At 58.4% G+C, this 16,738-nt stretch overlaps 1 protein-coding gene across 1 annotated transcript; it reads left to right on the plus strand.

Moving 5' to 3' along the window:
- Positions 1-60: 60 nt before the first annotated feature.
- On the plus strand, positions 61-16,464 carry TMEM43 (transmembrane protein 43). Its single transcript, XM_008697829.2, has 12 exons — positions 61-240; positions 3,452-3,601; positions 4,501-4,635; positions 5,248-5,342; positions 6,077-6,126; positions 6,400-6,469; positions 7,273-7,343; positions 8,249-8,370; positions 8,637-8,711; positions 9,249-9,350; positions 12,078-12,195; positions 14,530-16,464. The coding sequence occupies exons 1-12, from the start codon at positions 229-231 to the stop codon at positions 14,730-14,732; spliced, it is 1,203 nt and encodes a 400-aa protein (XP_008696051.1). The 5' UTR covers positions 61-228; the 3' UTR covers positions 14,733-16,464.
- Positions 16,465-16,738: the final 274 nt, after the last annotated feature.

A 16,738-nucleotide genomic window follows, 5' to 3' on the forward strand; every position in this document is an offset into this window, starting at 1 on the left:
TAAAGCGCCTGATCCCGGACTACATTTTCCAGGAGGCCGTGCGGCGCGCATGGGCAGAAAAGCTGTGGCTCACGGGGCGGCAACTTTTGCACGTCCTCCCTGATTCTAGGGTTCACGCAGATTTTCGCAGCTCTACGGTGGGCGAGAGACCTCTGGGCTCTGCGCTCAGGCCGTCAACCCCTTCCGTAGCTGAGCAGAGCTAGGGTGAGCGCCCAGCCGGGTCCCACCATGGCCGCGAACGTAAGTGTCTCCTGGTTTGCCGGACCCCACCCATACGTCCCTTTCTCCCCGAAGGGGCCGCCTGGGTCCATCCTGCCTGCCTGGCCCTCGTCGGTGCGGCCAGCCCCATCTACCTCTGCAGGCCCTTGTTCCGGCTTTCCGGCAGCTAACCCGTCCGAACTTCACCTCTCTTGGTCTGTCCGGACCTCCTCGTCCGGCCGCACGTTTGCGGGGAGGGAGACTCAGGAGCTGTTCCCGGCATTGGGATCTCTTTGTGCTAGGAGCCTTCCCGCAGCCCCTCCTTTCATCCTCAGTTCCCGCCTGGGCCCTTGGGCTTCTCATTGACGGGCTCTGAGAGCTGGACGCGACCTCCGAGGGGTCCGCGGGAAGGGCGGGGAAGCCGATGCCGCTCAGGTGGAGCTGTCCATCAACTGACAGACTGGATTGTGCGGGCGGGCTGGGAGCTCCCCACCCTAGGGAAGCGTGTAAACCGAGGCTGTGATGCTGCAAAGGGGTGCGGGCGAGATTGGGAGCGGAGGAGTTAGAATGACTGTGAGAGGGAGTATTTGCCTACTGCCCGGCGCATTGTCTTCCTAGGTGTGTTTGGTTAGAGAGGCCGTGGCTGAAGTTGGTTCCCTTCAAAAGCCTGCTGGCCGTTTCTCCCTGCAGCCAGCCTCTCTCGGGAACCTTTCGATTTAAGCCCAACATTCATTCAACAAACCGAGCAGCACCTCCCACCAGGGTGCTGGGTGTGGGAGAGTCTGGTGACTCACCACTCCCCTCTGTGAAAGTGCTTCTGGAGCCAGCCCTGGTGCCCTGCCAGCCCCAGGACACTCCCTCCCTCCTGCTTTGCTGGAGTGTCCTAGCCACCCTCCCCTGGCCTGTTACACCCTTCTTCCAGCCTCTCCTCTGTCCCCAAGAGCCCTCTCTGCCCCCCCCCACACACCCCTGGAGAGGAGGGTTTATATCACTGACAGGCCTAGTGTGCTCCGCCTCAATTGGAGTTGTCTGGGAGACCTAGAAACTGTGAATGCTGCATCGAAAAGTCTCAGAGGCGGTTCAGACCCAGGGTCGGCTAGGGGAGAGGACAGTCAGGAGACCAGCCTACCCTCAGAGGTAGACTCGTGTCTGCCCCATACCATATTTTACAGATGGAGAAATTCCCCAGTAGGCGAAGGCACTCACAGCCAGCTTGGCCAGCTACTTCATGGGAAGATGCTGAAGACAGCAGGCTTTGGAGTCAGGCAGACCTGGGGGCAAACCCAGTTTCCTCCTCTCAGAAGCTGTGTGGCCTTAATCACTCTGGGTTTGTGTTTTGTCATGGGATCTGTTAGTGTGAAGTTGAAGGGAGTCAGCCTGTGCTTAGCACAGGGCCTGGTGCATAGACGGTGCTGGATACCTGAAAAAAAAAATCGATGTTCGCAGTCTGACCCAGATGGCCCCGGTGGGCAGAGACTGTCTTGGGGTATATTGGCACCTGACCTTTGCCAAGGAATGTGTATGCCTGTGGGTGTCTTCTGCAGCCCAATCTTTGCTGAGTCATCCAGGAGCTGTGTGCACGTTTACAGGGGCCACAGGGCCCGGTGAGGAAGAAGGATCTGAAGATAGTGGGGTGGAGCAGGGAGGTGGCCGAATTTCTTAACTGGTGTGACAACAAAACTGCCCTGCGACCTGGGTACTGTGAACCATCTCCATTTTATAAATGAGTCAACTGGATCAGAGAGGTGGAGCAACTAATGCAGGGTTACACAGCAAGTAATTTTCAGGGCCTATGTGTCAACCCGTATTCCATCACTCATTGCTCTTTGCTCCTGAGCCTAGAAAAGCTGATAATATTCCCACCCTTAGCACCTGTACCTTATGTCCTGTGTCCTAGGTACTGAGCTGTCTGATGATTAAGTCCTTTGGTTCTCACCACAACCCTATACACTGGATTTTTATCCCCATTTTACTGATGGAGGAAATGGAGGGCGTAAAGGGGTTAACTGCTCACCCAAGGTCCCATAGCCTGAATTGAAGCCCACTCCTTCTGGCTCTGGAATTTGGCCCTTGACGATGATAGTCAGTCAGCAGCAGACACACACTTCAAACCATGCTTCTGTTATTGGCTGGATGAAACCTGACCCTCTGACGCTGGAGCTTGAGGCCTCCCATGAACCTGCTGGATGTGTCTAGCTGCCCTCATCTCCCTCCACCCCGTGCCTCCCTAGACCCAGCCAGAGCAGATAGGCAGCTCTGCTCCCAGAACCACTTCCTACTCGCTCCCCATTGCTCAGACAGGTCCCCCTGCTAGGGATGCCCGTACTCCAGAGTCTGCCTCAGATCCCAATCAAATGCCGCCTCCTCTGGGGAGCCTGCTGTGACCCCCCCCCCACCCCTGCTGGAAGGGGTCCCTCGTTTGGCACCGGATCTGCTCCTCACCAAGCACTCAGCATGGCCTAGTTCTGTTTGTGCCTGCGGCTCAATAGCCTACAGCCTATCATCCCCTTCCCTCACCCCTGCAAGACCCAGCATGGCCCTTGGGAGGCCGAGCCACCGTTTGTTGAATTGAATTAATAATATATGTCTAATAACCTCTTTGTAAAACAGTTTGGCAGTTTCTAAAAAACACACATCAGCCCTGTGATCCAGCAGTTTCACTCCTACGTGGGTATTCATTACCCAATACCCAAGGTAAATGAAAGCACAGGTCTTCATAAAGACTTGTACAGGAATGTTCGTAGAAGCATTGTTTATAAGAGCTAAAAACTGGAAGCAACCAAAATACCCATCCACTGGTGACAGAGTCAACAAACGTGTACTCCTAGATGGAGTGCTGCTCGGCCATGTAAAGGAACGGGCTGCCACCACACACCACAGTGTAGGTGACCCTCCTCAGAATCTGGACGGAAAAGACTTTGTGCCGTATGATGGCCCCGTTGGTATCGGGTTCCGTAATCTATAATGATACAAGTTCAAATAGTTGTTACCACTGGGGGGTGGGGAGCTGGGAGTATTGGCAGGAAAGAGGCACAAGGTAATGTTCTGTGATGATAGAAACGTTCCGTATCTTGATTTGGACGTCAGTCAAATGGGGTAAGCATTTGTCAAAGCCCATCAAACCGTATGCTTTGCATTTTTACTGTGTGTAATTGAAACTCAATGAAGACAGTATGTGCAAATAGCAAAAATTCAATTTACTTCTTAAAAAACGGATTTTCATTTTGATTTTTTTAAATATTTTTTTCCTCAGTATTCCAGTACAACTAACAGGAGAGAACATGTCAAAACGACAACCAACCCCCAGCCAGGCTTCTTGGAACGGCTTAGCGAGACCTCGGGTGGGATGTTTGTGGGTCTCATGACCTTCCTGCTCTCCTTCTACTTAATTTTCACCAACGAGGTAAAATGTCTGGCATCCCTTTGTGCAGAGTGAGGGTCCCTGCGGTATTAGCAAAGGCTATAAATCCAGAGGCCGGATGTGGTAACAGGGCCTAGATTTTACAATAGGTGGGGTGAGGGCGAGGGTGATGGTGCTGAATGAGTCAGAATTCTTTGCCTTGTGACCTATCTCATAACTGACCTAAGTAGGAAGACGAATGGATTGGTTCACATGCCTGAAATCCTGCGGTAGCAACAGCTTCAGGCATGGCTAGATCCAGGTGTTCATGTTGGGTCACTAGGAATCTCCATTTTTCCATCTGCTGCCTCTTTTTCTCTCTTATGGATTTTTCTTTGACAAGCTCTTCCTTTGTGGTGGTTAAGGTGGCCCAGCAACTCCAGGGTCACATCCAAACAGCTTAGCAGCCGCATCTCTTCCAAAACCAATTTAGCAACAGTTGCAGAGAGATGTCTCAGTGTCCCAGCTTGTCTTAGTCCTCTCTCTGAATTAATCCCCGTGGACAGTGGACCCATGTTCCGATTGGCTAGGCCTGGGTCACATGTTTTGGGCAGCAGTACGGACGGGCCCATATAAACTACAAGGACTGAGGGGGTGAAGGGAGAAGGCAGAGGAAGATGGGGGAAGGGGCACACAGCAGACAAAAGCACCAGCTGTTCCCAGCATGAGGTAGTGCTGAGAATTAGGGGAGTGGGGTGTGCAGCAGGAAGAGGGCTGCCTGGCAAAGCAGGAGTCTTTGGCTCTAGTTCCACCTGTGCCACTTGCAAGGCCTCGGTTTTCCACCTGTAAGATGGGGAGATGAGTCTCCATGCTTCCCGAGGCTCCATCCTGCCGTGATACACCGCAGGAAGCACAACCGTGGTGAACCACACCTGAGTTGAAATCCTCCCTTTTGCTCACAGGGCCGCGCATTGAAGACAGCAACCTCCCTGGCCGAGGGGCTGTCACTTGTAGTGTCCCCTGAGAGCATCCACAGCGTGGCCCCGGAGAACGAGGGGAGGCTGGTGCACATCATTGGGGCCCTGCGGACGTCCAAGGTAGGTTTGGGGAGGGTCGCTGACCCCACCAGACGCTCAGGCACGTCGCTGGATGTTGTCTGGTTGAGGATTTTGAGCACAGGGGCTCTGGGGATGGATGCATGGGTGTGACTCCCAGCTGCCCCACTCAGCAGCTGTGTGGACCGATCACTCTCGAGTCTCAGCGTCTTCATCTGTAAAAGGCAGAGAACACCTGTAACAACCTGGGGGGCCAGCTTTGAAGAGTCATTAGATAGCTAAGCTCTTGGCTCGGTGCTTGGCACACGGCCGGAGGCTCGCAAGGAGGAGCTTTGACAGTTATGCTCAGCACGCGTGGCTCGTGCGGGGCTGGAAAGTACTCTGGTTATCGGACCTCTTCTGTTTGAACCTTAAATATGCTGTTGTCGGGCCGTGCCGCCCAAGCCGGGACCGTGAGACTCTCGGTCCCCAGGCAGTGGGTGTGAAGGACTTAGGACAGGCAGCTTCCCCCAACTCTCCCGCCCGAAGCAGCCCTGTAGTCTCCATCCTGTCCCTGTCCTCTGTACCTGTCTCTTGTCCAGCCCCGCTTCCTCCGGCCTCATGTGAGTCTTGTCCTGTAGTCCCTTTTTTTGACTTGTGTGATTCTTTTCGAAGCTCTTGTCTGATCCAAACTACGGGGTCCACCTTCCGGCTGTGAAGCTGCGGCGGCACGTGGAGATGTACCAGTGGGTGGAAACCGAGGAGTCCAGGTGAGGCGCCGGGGACCGAAGCCTCGAGCAGGGGTAACGGAGATACAGATGTTAGGATGTGATGCACATGGCTTTTGATTTTGACACTTCTGAAATTTAAAGTATTAAATCTTCCTGTTCAAGAAATGTCAGATTATCCCGAAATTCCTCATCAGTGATCATTTGTTCGAAGGTGGCAGAAATCTAACGAGAGTGGCTCCAAGGAGGAGGGAGGATGAATTAGCCCCCTTGTGCAGGACGTCATGCGGGGATGCCCAGGCCCGAGACATGCCTGGATTCAGGCCGCAGACAGTGCTTTCCTATGTGTGGCCTCTCCCAGGCCAGAGCAGAGGTGGCCCCAGCTTGTGTCCTGTCCATTCTAGCACAAGTCTGAGGGCAGGTGTCCTTAGGCAGGTGGGGGTCACTAAGCGGCATGGATTGCGAGTGAGGGGTGGGGAGGTGGCTAGGGGAGCCAGGGCAGCTGGAGGGGGGCCTCCGTGGGGCCGTCCTGGAGCACAGGGTACAGCCACGTCTCTGAGCCCCGAGAGCAGGGCTGCAGCCCTTGGTGTGGGCCGAGTGGAGGCACATTTCAGCTCAGGATGAGAAAGCTCTTTCCTCCAGTGTGGGCCTTTGAGGGGTGGAGTTGGGGATTTTGACCTGGTCGCCCCAAGGTACTTCCAGCTGCAGATGCTTAGAGATGGGAAAGCCTCCGGGGTGGCAGGCTGACTGTGGGGCTGCCTGTGCTTTCCCCACAGGGAGTACACCGAAGATGGGCAGGTGAAGACAGAGACAAGGTACTCCTACAGTGAGTACGGGGCCCGCCCCATCCCGCACACTTGTGGTCTCTGCCCTTAGCGGAGGCTGACGGCAGCGGGGGAAGGCGTGGAACGAGGCATCGGGAACCCTGGGTGCCAGTCCTCGGAGTCCTGCTCTTCCATCCATCCAGCGAGGCTCCAGGAGCCATCCCTTCGGCCCTGGAGTGGCCACGGGCTTGGATAAAAGGACACTGAGCCAGTGGGCCTCAGACACGTGGCCACTCTTACCATAGTTTCTGAGTTGTTCCCTCTCCCTGTGACAGACACCGAATGGAGGTCAGAAATTGTCAACAGCAGAAATTTCGACCGAGAGATTGGCCACAAGAACCCCAGGTGAGAGCCGGGTGCCCAGGCCTGAGCGCGGTCTTGCCTGCCACTCGCAGGTCCCAGCCTCAGCTTCCTCATCTGAGCGGTGGGATTGAGTTCCTTCTGCCTCATGAGCTGATGAAAGTCTGGGACATAGTTCTGAGGCCAGCTGCTGTGCTGGGCACCAGGAACACGGAGGCAAGACCTGACTTCCTGAGGCTCCCCTCAAACAAGTCAGAATGTGAGGCCTGGACTGAGCGCCTGGAGGGACTTGCACGTCCAGCGCTGGGGAAGCGTTTTGTTAATAGCCGTGGGGGTGGGAAGACAATCAGAAAGGGCTTTCAGAAGGCAGTGGCATTTGATGTGGGCCTTTGTAGGATTTTGGCCAAGGGCAGTTAGCTCAGAGATACGGGGTGGTGAAATGGGCTTAGTGCTGGAGCGTGGCTGGAGCTGTGGGCGGGACTGTGCCAGGAGGGGCTTTGGGTGTGCACAGGGGGCTCGGGAGCTCCCTGGGACTGGGAAGGCTCAGAGAGGGTGTGAAGTCCACAGAAGGTCCATCTGACAACCGGTGGCTGGGGTGGGACAGGCCGGTAGGGCTCTAGGCAAGGAGGTATGAAGCTCTGGGGGATACGAGACACCTCCACTCAGGTGAGGGGGACAGGAGCATCCCAGGGGGGAGGTCTGGTGAAGACAAGATGTCCACAGTGCCTGGGCTGGTCTGGACTCGCAGGAGACCCCTGGGCGGGACCCCTGCCCGGCATAACCCAAAGAGAGCAGAGAGCTCCTGGCTGGCGCCCTGCCCCGCCAATAGCTCCTTCTCTCTCCCACAGCGCGATGGCAGTGGAGTCGTTCACGGCAACAGCCCCCTTCGTCCAGATTGGCCGATTCTTCCTCTCGGCAGGTGAGTCTCTGCCCCTTCGGATGAGCCAGCGGCACCCAGAGGCCCCGTGCTTCTACTTGGCCACCTCCCAGGAGCTGGGGTCCCTGCTGCGCTGGGTGTGGGATCAGCCTGCACGGTCCTGGCGTCGTACGTTGGGCCGGGGGCCAGAGGGAAGACAGGTCCCCAGGAGGTGGGGGACTTGTGTAGGACAGCCCCACCCCAGCCAGGCTGCTCTGAAACATGGTCTCTTTCAGAGAATAACTACCAGGCCCTGCTGGTGCCTGATCTGACCAGACAGAGCTGAGAGCCCCGCCTTAAGCAGCCCCAGAGCCAGTGGTAGAGACAAGGCTGCCCCCCAAAGGGTCCCCCTCTGAGCCCCACCCAGCACCTAGCAGTTCATTGCAGGTGTCCCTCCCCACCCAAGTGACTCCAAAGAGAGGCTTTCCAGGGACAAGGTGGTGCCACTGGCCACAGTAAGTCCTGGGGTGGGAGAGCAAACACACAGGCCCCAGGTAGCCAGGGTGAGGGAGGAGGGGTGGAGGCCCAGCGCTCCACCAGGATGCTCCAGGGCCTGGCTTGTCTGCCACCTGCCCTGTCGCTCAGCTGGTGGCTGCTGTGCCAGGCAGCTGCGGCCTCAAGGAACCGCATGCAGCCGGGGAGCCAGGTGCAGACCAGTGACTGCATCCGAGGCAGAAAGGGTGCAGGGCTCAGGCTGTTCCCAGAGCTCAATGGCTCCCGCTGGTCCAGACGGCAGGCAGGGAGGCTTCCTGGAGGAGGCGGAGACGGAAGGGGGCTGGCGGTATGGAAGGAGGGTTTGGAAAGGGCGCTCCTGGTGGGAAGGAAGTCAGCCGAGGGGTGTGCAGATCGGGGGCGGGGCTGGAGGGTTTGTTCGCACACCACTCTTGGAACCACTGCACGCTTCTCAGGCCTCATCGACAAAGTTGACAACTTCAAACCACTGAGCCTGTCCAAGCTGGAGGACCCGCACGTGGACATCGTTCGCCGGGGAGACTACTTCTACCACAGCGAAAACCCCAAGTATCCGGAGGTGCGCAGGGGCTTGGGCCGTTCACGTAGCAGAGATCAGGGCCCTGGGAGTGCTGCCCCTTGGACAACACACAGGAGGCACCTTCCTGCTTGGGATACCGATTTGGTTCAGTTGAATCCGCTTGGCGGAATGAGATTGGAGGGGAGAAGCCTCGAGGTGATGGGACCACCTGGGCAACAGTGTGGAGGCCGGAAGAGCATGTGAGCTTTGGGGTTCGAGGGTGGCTGCTCCCGGCCTCACTCAGCCCACTTCTCTTCCACCCCCAGGTCGGAGACCTGCGTGTGTCCTTTTCCTACGCTGGGCTGAGCGGCGATGACCCTGACCTGGGCCCAGCTCACGTGGTAACTGGCTTCCCCAGGGCACAGCCAGGCAGGGCCTCCTAGCCTTCCCCTGTGTGCAGTGCCCCGAGCGCTCGGGACCCTTCCCCTAGGCCATGCGGGCGTGCGCTCCCCTCCGCAAGGGGGCGGGCGTGCTTCTGAGCGGCTTCAGAGCCCTGTGTGCTCCGCACTGTCCGTGGCATCCGTGGCCCCCACGTTACGGGGCCTGTCCCCTGCTGCTTTCCAGGGCGGGACCTCCTAATGATGCCTGTGAGAGTTCTGCCAATCGCATGCAGCCTTTCTTCCCCCGGCCCCTAGTTTTTGCTCTGTAACTCCTGGTCTCAGGTGCCTGACCCTGTCACCTGCAGTCCCAGCCCTGGCCCCCGCCCCACCCTGATGCAGGCTGCTGCCGGGTCCACCCCCGCACTTGGAACGAAACCCCCCGCCGAGCTCCGGGCTGGCAGGGTCTCCTCCCTCACTCTCCCAGCGGGCACACAGTGCGAGGGCTGCTGGGCCGGGCCGGCGGATGCCCTCAGCTCTGACGCTAAGGTCTCTGACCAGGTCACTGTGATCGCCCGGCAGCGGGGTGACCAGCTGCTCCCCTACTCCACCAAGTCTGGGGACACCTTGCTTCTCCTGCACCACGGGGACTTCTCAGCAGAGGTGAGTTGCTGCTGCCTGTCTGTGTGGGGGAGGGCAGCCGGCTCCCTCCCTCCCTCTCCCTGCCCGGGGTTAGTCAGTCAGTGCCCGCATGAGAGGGCACAGCCGCGCGATGAGGCGGGGAGGAGACGGAAGGAGTAAGAGTCTCCCCGCGTGAGCAGCAGACTGTGCGGCACGAAGAACAGGAGAGGGGGCACAGCAGAGCCCTCCGCTCGGGCTTCCCGTCTCCTGCGGGGGGCAGGGCGGGGGACTTGTCCGAAGACCCAGTGAGTGAGGACCCCCTCGTGCTGAGTGTTGTGGACGGGGGGCCGGTGCCCTGAAACGCAGACAGGGGGACGGGAGATTGACTCTGACAGTGGTCAGGGGAGGCCTCTCTGAGTGACAGTTCTGCGTCACAGGTGAAGAGAAAGGGGTCGAAGCCAGCAGCGTGGGGGGGGTCAGGCAGTCACTGAGGCAGGAAGGGGAGCACTAGGAGTGCCCGTGCGGATGCCGCCCAGACAGGAGGCGGGCTGGGGAGGCGGGGCTGCCCAGCGGGCAGGGGCACCCCCCGAAGGGTGTGGGGCTTCTTTCAGAGCATCAGGGGACTGGGGGGGGACTTAGAGCTGCAGAATTCTGGGACGGGAGTGAGGGCCCCGTCCGCATCTGTAAACTGGGAAGGGTCATGCGTCACCTGACTCCCATCCTTGGGCCGATTATGCATAGTTCGGTTGCATGCCCTGAAACTTAGCCTCTCTTCTCTAGGCAGAAACCGTTCTCTTTCATGGAAAAATCGTTTTGTATTGTTGATGAACGCCGTGTGTCGCAGGTGGGAAGTTCTGTCCTTGCCTGGAGCAGGACTGCAGGACTTCTCAATCCCTAAAGGCTTGGAAAGGGAAAGGTAGTGGGCAGGGGGCCGGGCGTAGCTCTGGCCCTTTGACCCTGTTCCTAGGCCCTCAGCTGCCTTCCTTCTCACTTCAGCCCCCAGCCCCAGGGGGTGACGGGCCTCACCTTCTGCTTGATCCAGGCCCGGGGTGTGGCGGGCTGCTGCTCAGGGGTCCAGTTACCAGCTTCAGGGCGGGGCTGCCACCTCCCACTTGGGCGGGCATGAGTCACCCTTTCCATCAGTAGCTCTCAGGGAGTTTCTAAAATTAGGAGGCCTTGCCCAGGCCTCCTCTCTCTCCTGCAGCTCTGGTCCCACCCCACACACAGCCTCCTGCAGGTGAAGGCCCGTGTCTCTGAGCTGTCCCCCAGAGAGAAGTGGCCTCCAGATCTCCCAGGAGGGAGGGCTCAGCCTGGGCTGACCACCCTGGGCCTCCGGCACAGGGTCTGGGGTCTCTGCCAAGCAGGGAGAGAAGATCCTGAGCCAAAGAGGTGAGAGCCCTGAGGAGGAACCCAGACCCTGCGAGGCAGGATGCCCAGATTCTAGTCCCAGAGGCAGGAGGGGTTCTGTGTGGACAAGTGTGCACACTGGAGATGGCCCCAGCTCAAGGCCCGCTCTGCCTTCCGCGGGCTACAGGACCTTGAGCCAGTTGTTTATCCTCTTGGAGGATAAGAGAATTATGATCCCTGTTTTATGTGGTTGTTGTAAAGATTACGCATCCATTTATTCCGAACCTCAGTTTCCTTATCTGTAAACTGGAGATAAGTGTGTCTACCTTGTGAAGTTAGTTTGAGGACTGAGTAAAGCATTACTGGAAAGCACTGAGGACGGCCACTAATAGGTGGTAGGCAGTAAGTGTTAGCTGTTGTTACTGTTACTGTCCTAGATAGTGACGGTGGGGAGCGGGGGCTCTCTAAGGAAGCGGCATTCAGACCAACACCAGAAGAATGTGTAGGAGCCCGCCAGGCAGGACTGTGGGCAAGCCTGCTTCAGGCGGAGCTAGCACATGTGCAAAGGCCCGGGGGCAGGAGGAGGACACTCGGCCTGGTCCCCGGACAGGCGGCAGGGCCTTGGCAGGTGGCGGTGGGGAGAAGGTAACGGAAGCAGGGAGGCCAGTGGGGAGGAGGCTCCGGCAGTCGTCCTGGCGGGAGAGGCTGCCGGTGGTGAGCGATCTGGGAAACGTGGACACAGCACTGACAGGACTTGCTGATGGGCCGGATGCGAGGTGGTCCCTGTGGGGAGGAACGAGCCAAGTGTGACACCCCGGTTTTGGCTTGCGCAGGCAGGAGGTGGCTGCAGCATCCGTTCAGGCGGACGTGACAGAGAGGAACAGGTGGGGGAGGCTGCAGGGTCAGTGTCAGACGACACGTGGGCTGTGGAAGGCCCAGGGCTGCGGCTGGAAACCGGGGGCACTGGTGGCGAGGCGCCGGGGAAGTGGATGGCGCCGGCCGGGAGGGCGCGAGACCGAAGCTGCCACCGAAGTGCAGAGGGCGGAGGGCAGCCCAGCCGGGGGAGAAGCGGGGGAGCGCGGAGAGCGAGGCGCCCCGGAGTCACGTGAAGAGCGTCCGCGGTGCAGCAGCGCACACGCCGCCGCCGGGGGTGGTGGTCACTGAGCCCGGAAAGGAAGCACTGTCGTGAGGAGGGCCGCTTCGTTCCAGCTGAGGCGGCGGCCCGGGGACTTCTTCCCTTCCACACACACAGCTCCTGCCCCGTCCTGTGCTGCGCCCTCGCCTCCCCGGTCTGCTCGGAAACGGCCAGCGGCTCCTGGGTTGGCGTGGAGTGCACCCCTTGGCGCCGGCCCTGCCAACTGGGGAGCTGGGGGCCCCTCAGAGACATGAGGCGTGACACCCCCTCCCCACCTTGTCCTGCAGGAGGTGTTCCGTAGAGAACGGAAGAGCAACTCCATGAAGACGTGGGGCCTGCGGGCCGCTGGCTGGATGGCCATGTTTATGGGCCTCAACCTCATGACCCGGATCCTCTACACCCTGGGTAGGTGTGCGGAGACGGGTCGGGGGGATCTTGTTTATCCTCGTGCAGCCCGGGCGCCTGCTCTGTGCTTCTCATGCCACCGTGGCCCTTTCCGGCCCGCTCAGTGCTCCTCAGGGCGGAGACGGCACGGGGCCCACGTCTGCGTCCCACTCCACAGCGTTGGGATGAACGGGCCGAAGAAGGCAGACTCGAGGGACAGATGCTTTCGGGGGTGGGGGTCGGGATCGCTAACGCCTGGGAGGCTGGTCTAGGCCCCATGGTCGGAGGGTCTGGCCCATCTGTCCCCAGCTCACCTGCTCCTTCCTTTAGCCCTTCACAAGTGAATGGGCACAGCGAGGTGAACAGGCACGGCGAGGTGACCAGCCCCCGTTTGCAGCGTGCCAGACCTGAAATCGGTTCCGTCAGAGCTCTGGACACTTGGGCCTTTCCCTTTCCTGTCTCAGCTTCAGTTACCTCACACCTCATGGGCAGTTTGTGAATGTTTGGCAAATAGGAAATACCCCCAAACCGTAATGGTTCCCTCCCCCACCCCAAGACCTGGGCTCAACTGGGGGCAGCCAACAAGTCGGAGTGCCACGCAGAGCACTGGGCCGCTCGCTTGGCCAGAGTCGGCACCTGTGAGCCCAGCAGCTGCCAGATGACCCAGCCTGGCACAGGACTGAGGCCTCGGGTGATTGAGTAAGTGCTGGCCCCACACTGCTGATCTGGGAGGATGGCGTGTCTCGGGGACTTGCCCACAAGCCTTTACCCCAGTGTGCCTGTGCCCAATCTGATGATCCCATCCAGCCTGCACTGGGCCCCATAGAAACCTCTCCCCCATTTACCCTTTCCAGCTGGGAAGAGGTCTGGCCACAGTACCTCCCAGGCTAGGCGGGAAGAGGACACTTCCCCTCCAAGGCTTTCTCGGGACAGCTGGGTTGTGCTCAGAACAGCCAGCCGGATCTCGCGCACCATCTGGGAGAGATGAGGATCTGATCACAGTCCTCCATCTTTCCTTTGCACTGAGCCCCTCCTGGCTGTGGGACCCTGGGCTGGCCATCTCCGCACTCGGAGCCTCATCCCCCCATCGTCAGATGAGGAGGTGGGAGTCCGGCTCAGAGGGCCCTCCGATTCTCCGTTCATCTGGAATGCTGACGCTCCAGACCCAGGACAGATGTCAGAGCGCAGAGGGGTCGGAAGTGCAGGCGGAGTGATTGGGGGAGCTACAAGGCAGCACTCATTCACTGTGTTTGGGCAATAAGTACTTATTGAGTGCCTGCTGTGTGCAGGACACCGCTCTAGGCCCCGGAGACCTGCAGTGAGCAGGACAGACAAGGTCCCTGTCCTCTCAAGGCTCAGAACCATGGTCAAGAGCTCGGGCTCTGGGCTCAGACAGTCTTGGGTTTAAATCTTGGCTCTGGCACTTTCTAGCTGCAGGACATTGGGCAAGTTGAACTGCCTGGGCCTCGGTGACCTTGTGGGTAAAGTGAGGGTAAGAATAGTACCAGCCTTGCCGGCTGGGCATGAAGGTTTGAGGAGATGGTCCACATAGTGCCCGACGCATGGTCGATGCACAAAAACACAAACTCTGCTTATTAGGAGGGCCAAGGTGGGCTATATGTGGGGACAGACCAAGAAGAGCCAAGAGGTGGCCTGCAGGGTCCTGTAGTCATGGCGGGGCAGCAGGCCTTGCTCTGCAAACCCAGGGGCAGCAGACCACTGGGGCCTCCTGGAACTGAGGAAAGAGTCCGCGCACGGACTGACGTCAGCTATGGAATGCCAGCCTGGAGGGGGTAGACAGGCCAAGGACAGCGTGAGTGCAGACGGATTAGCTGGATCCTAGACTTTACCATACTGGGCCAGTGGCCAGTGACCAGTGAGATCCTTGAGGTGGGGGCCGGCTTAGCAAATTTATTTCCCTCTGCCCTGCACAGAGCTGGGCACAGAGATCCTTGGTAATGACTTGAATGAACAGATGCCTCCAGGAATGGCCGAGGAGCCCACACAGGCACCCACAGAAGGTTCTGCCCAGTCTGTGAGCGTGCAGCAAATGGAACGTGCCACCATATGGGCAGATGTCTTCTATTGGCCGCAGACTGACGGCAGCATCCATGGTTTTAGAGGCGACTGGGCACTTCCACCTGCCTGCTCCCCTGGAGCGGTGCACGGTACGCACGCCTTCTGTGGACCCGCCAGCTCTCGTGGGAGGCCGTTTGCCTTCTGCCCCGAGCCCTCTCCTGTCCAGACCAGGCAACGTGGGCCCATCCTGGTCTACGGACGGGAATGATCTGCTCACCTCACGTGACGCAGAGCGTGGTGGCCCCGGGAGCCTCACCAGCTTTCTCTTCCTCACAGTGGACTGGTTCCCCGTCTTCCGAGACCTGGTCAACATCGGCCTGAAAGCCTTTGCGTTCTGCGTGGCCACCTCGCTGACCCTGCTGACCGTGGCCGCCGGCTGGCTCTTCTACCGGCCCCTGTGGGCCCTCTTCATTGGCTCGCTGGCCCTGGTGCCCATCATCATTGCTCGGACACGGGTGCCAGCCAAGAAGCTCGAGTGACTCAGGCCTGGCGCCCGCCCCACACCTGCGTGATCCTCAGGCTCCAGCCCCCCCCGCCCCTCTTGACCCCGAGTCAGTCTTGGACTCCGCGCCTGCTCCACTGGCCGAGGGGCCAGACTTGGCAGTGTGCGTGCCTGTCGGGTCTGGCGCTCACCGCTTCACGTCCTGCCCGCCCTTTCCCTTGCCCGTGGGCGGCCCCGTGGGCAGAAGGCAGCTCCTGCTGGCGGTGGCCGGCGTTCTCCCTGCTTCCTTCCCTTCTCTCGGGACCGCGTGTGGCCGCGTCAACGTGTCTCGCTTAGCTGAAGTCTGCCGACAGGGAGGTGGTGACACGCCGCACAGACCCCCGGCTCCGTGAGCCCACGGGGCCAGCTCGGCTCTCTGCGCAGTGCCGAGCGCCAGGACCGACCCGGCGTGCGCCCCCCACGCACGGGGCCACACCCCAGCCTGGGCACAGGACCCGCCTCGGTACTTAAAACACAGGAACACTGAGGTCATGGTGAGGGACACTGGACATTCGTTGGGCTTGACGTGAATTTTATGGTTTGGCCAGAAACTTCGTGTGTAGGATTCCCAGAGGCCCCGTCGGCAGTGTTGGCCTTTGTCACACTTCGCGGGTATTCTCCCACCTGAGGAGGGACTTGTTTCCAATCCGCTTTAAAGAAACAAAGCGCTGCTTGAATGATGAGTTCAGACTGTTACAGAAAACTCCTTTTCATCTGTCCCTTGCGTTCATGGAAGGTATTCAACAGGGCTGTGACTTACGGGTTTAAAAGAAGTTACGTCTGTCAGTGCTCAGCTTGGAGGTGCTTTTGAAGCCAGAGTTAGCCAAGGGGCTCCACTCGGGGGGAAGACGGGAATTGGTACGAGGCGGAGAAAGGCATCTCCTTTCATCCTCTGGCAGCAGAAACTACCGATTCCCTTGAAGATGAATTCGGAGTTTTTAGCCAACCCTGAAAGGAAAGCTTTCTGACCCTGAGTGGGCTCCCCCACAAGTGCCCCCCATTAACCTGAAGCAGGAACCTCCCGGAGGCCTGAGGCTTGTGTCGCTCTCAGGCCTCATTCCTTTCATGGAGGAGGGGGGGGGGCTTCACGTTGGCCACTGGGCCCGGGCGCCCACCTCTGAGTGACTCCTGTCACGTCCCCGTCCGCAGCTTCCCTCCCACGTACAGTCTACCTGCACTGCACCCCGTTCCCTCTCACCCCTGCTGAAAGACCAAGTATGCCGTCACCTTGATGGTTAGAAGATCCTTCGTGCACCGTGTATCTTTTTAGGACTTGGACTTGTTCTGCTTGGCTGGGAGTGGCTGTTCCCGCAGGTTAGTTGCGGTTGAGTGATGGGAAGTCCTGAAGCAGCAGCCTCGCCATGTCTCGCTAGCCTGCGAGGCCTGCGGTGCAGCCGAAGATTCTTCACGCCGACAGCAGCCAGCCCGGAGAGGCCTTACCTGGGCTTCGGAACCGAAATAGTATTCACGACTGCAGTTGTCACCGCATCTCTCGACTCTTAAAGGATGCTTCCGGAGAACAGTACAACTGGGTGGTGGCTACATACAAAATCTGTGGGATTTGGTTTGTGTAACTTTTTCTAGTACAGATTTTAAATTACTACAAATTTCAGTATGTTTTTAAAGAGCAGAAGAATGTTAAATATTTGAAGTCTTTGGGAAATCATGAAATTTGTATTATCTTTGTATTTTTGGATAAAAATTGAAAATAAATTTTTTGATAGCTTTTATAGGATCTTGCCGTTACTTTTTTGAAATTTCTATCTTAAACAGTTCGGCCATGGAACTGATTAAGAACCGTATGAATTTTTAGAATTCAGTTCTAAGTAGCTTTTAGTGGTTAAAATAGGTTTCAATTTTTCTTAAAAGGGCAATTTGATATTTTTAGCACTTAGAAGCCTTACCTCCCGAAGCCCACTTTGTTTTGGACTGATTTAAAGGACTCAAACCTCCCCCAGCTTCAGAATGCATCAGAAGAGGTGGCTGCAGCCACAAGGGGACACC

This window comes from Ursus maritimus, unplaced genomic scaffold, assembly GCF_017311325.1.
Source record: "Ursus maritimus isolate PB19 unplaced genomic scaffold, ASM1731132v1 scaffold_14, whole genome shotgun sequence".
Lineage (NCBI taxonomy): Eukaryota > Metazoa > Chordata > Mammalia > Carnivora > Ursidae > Ursus > Ursus maritimus.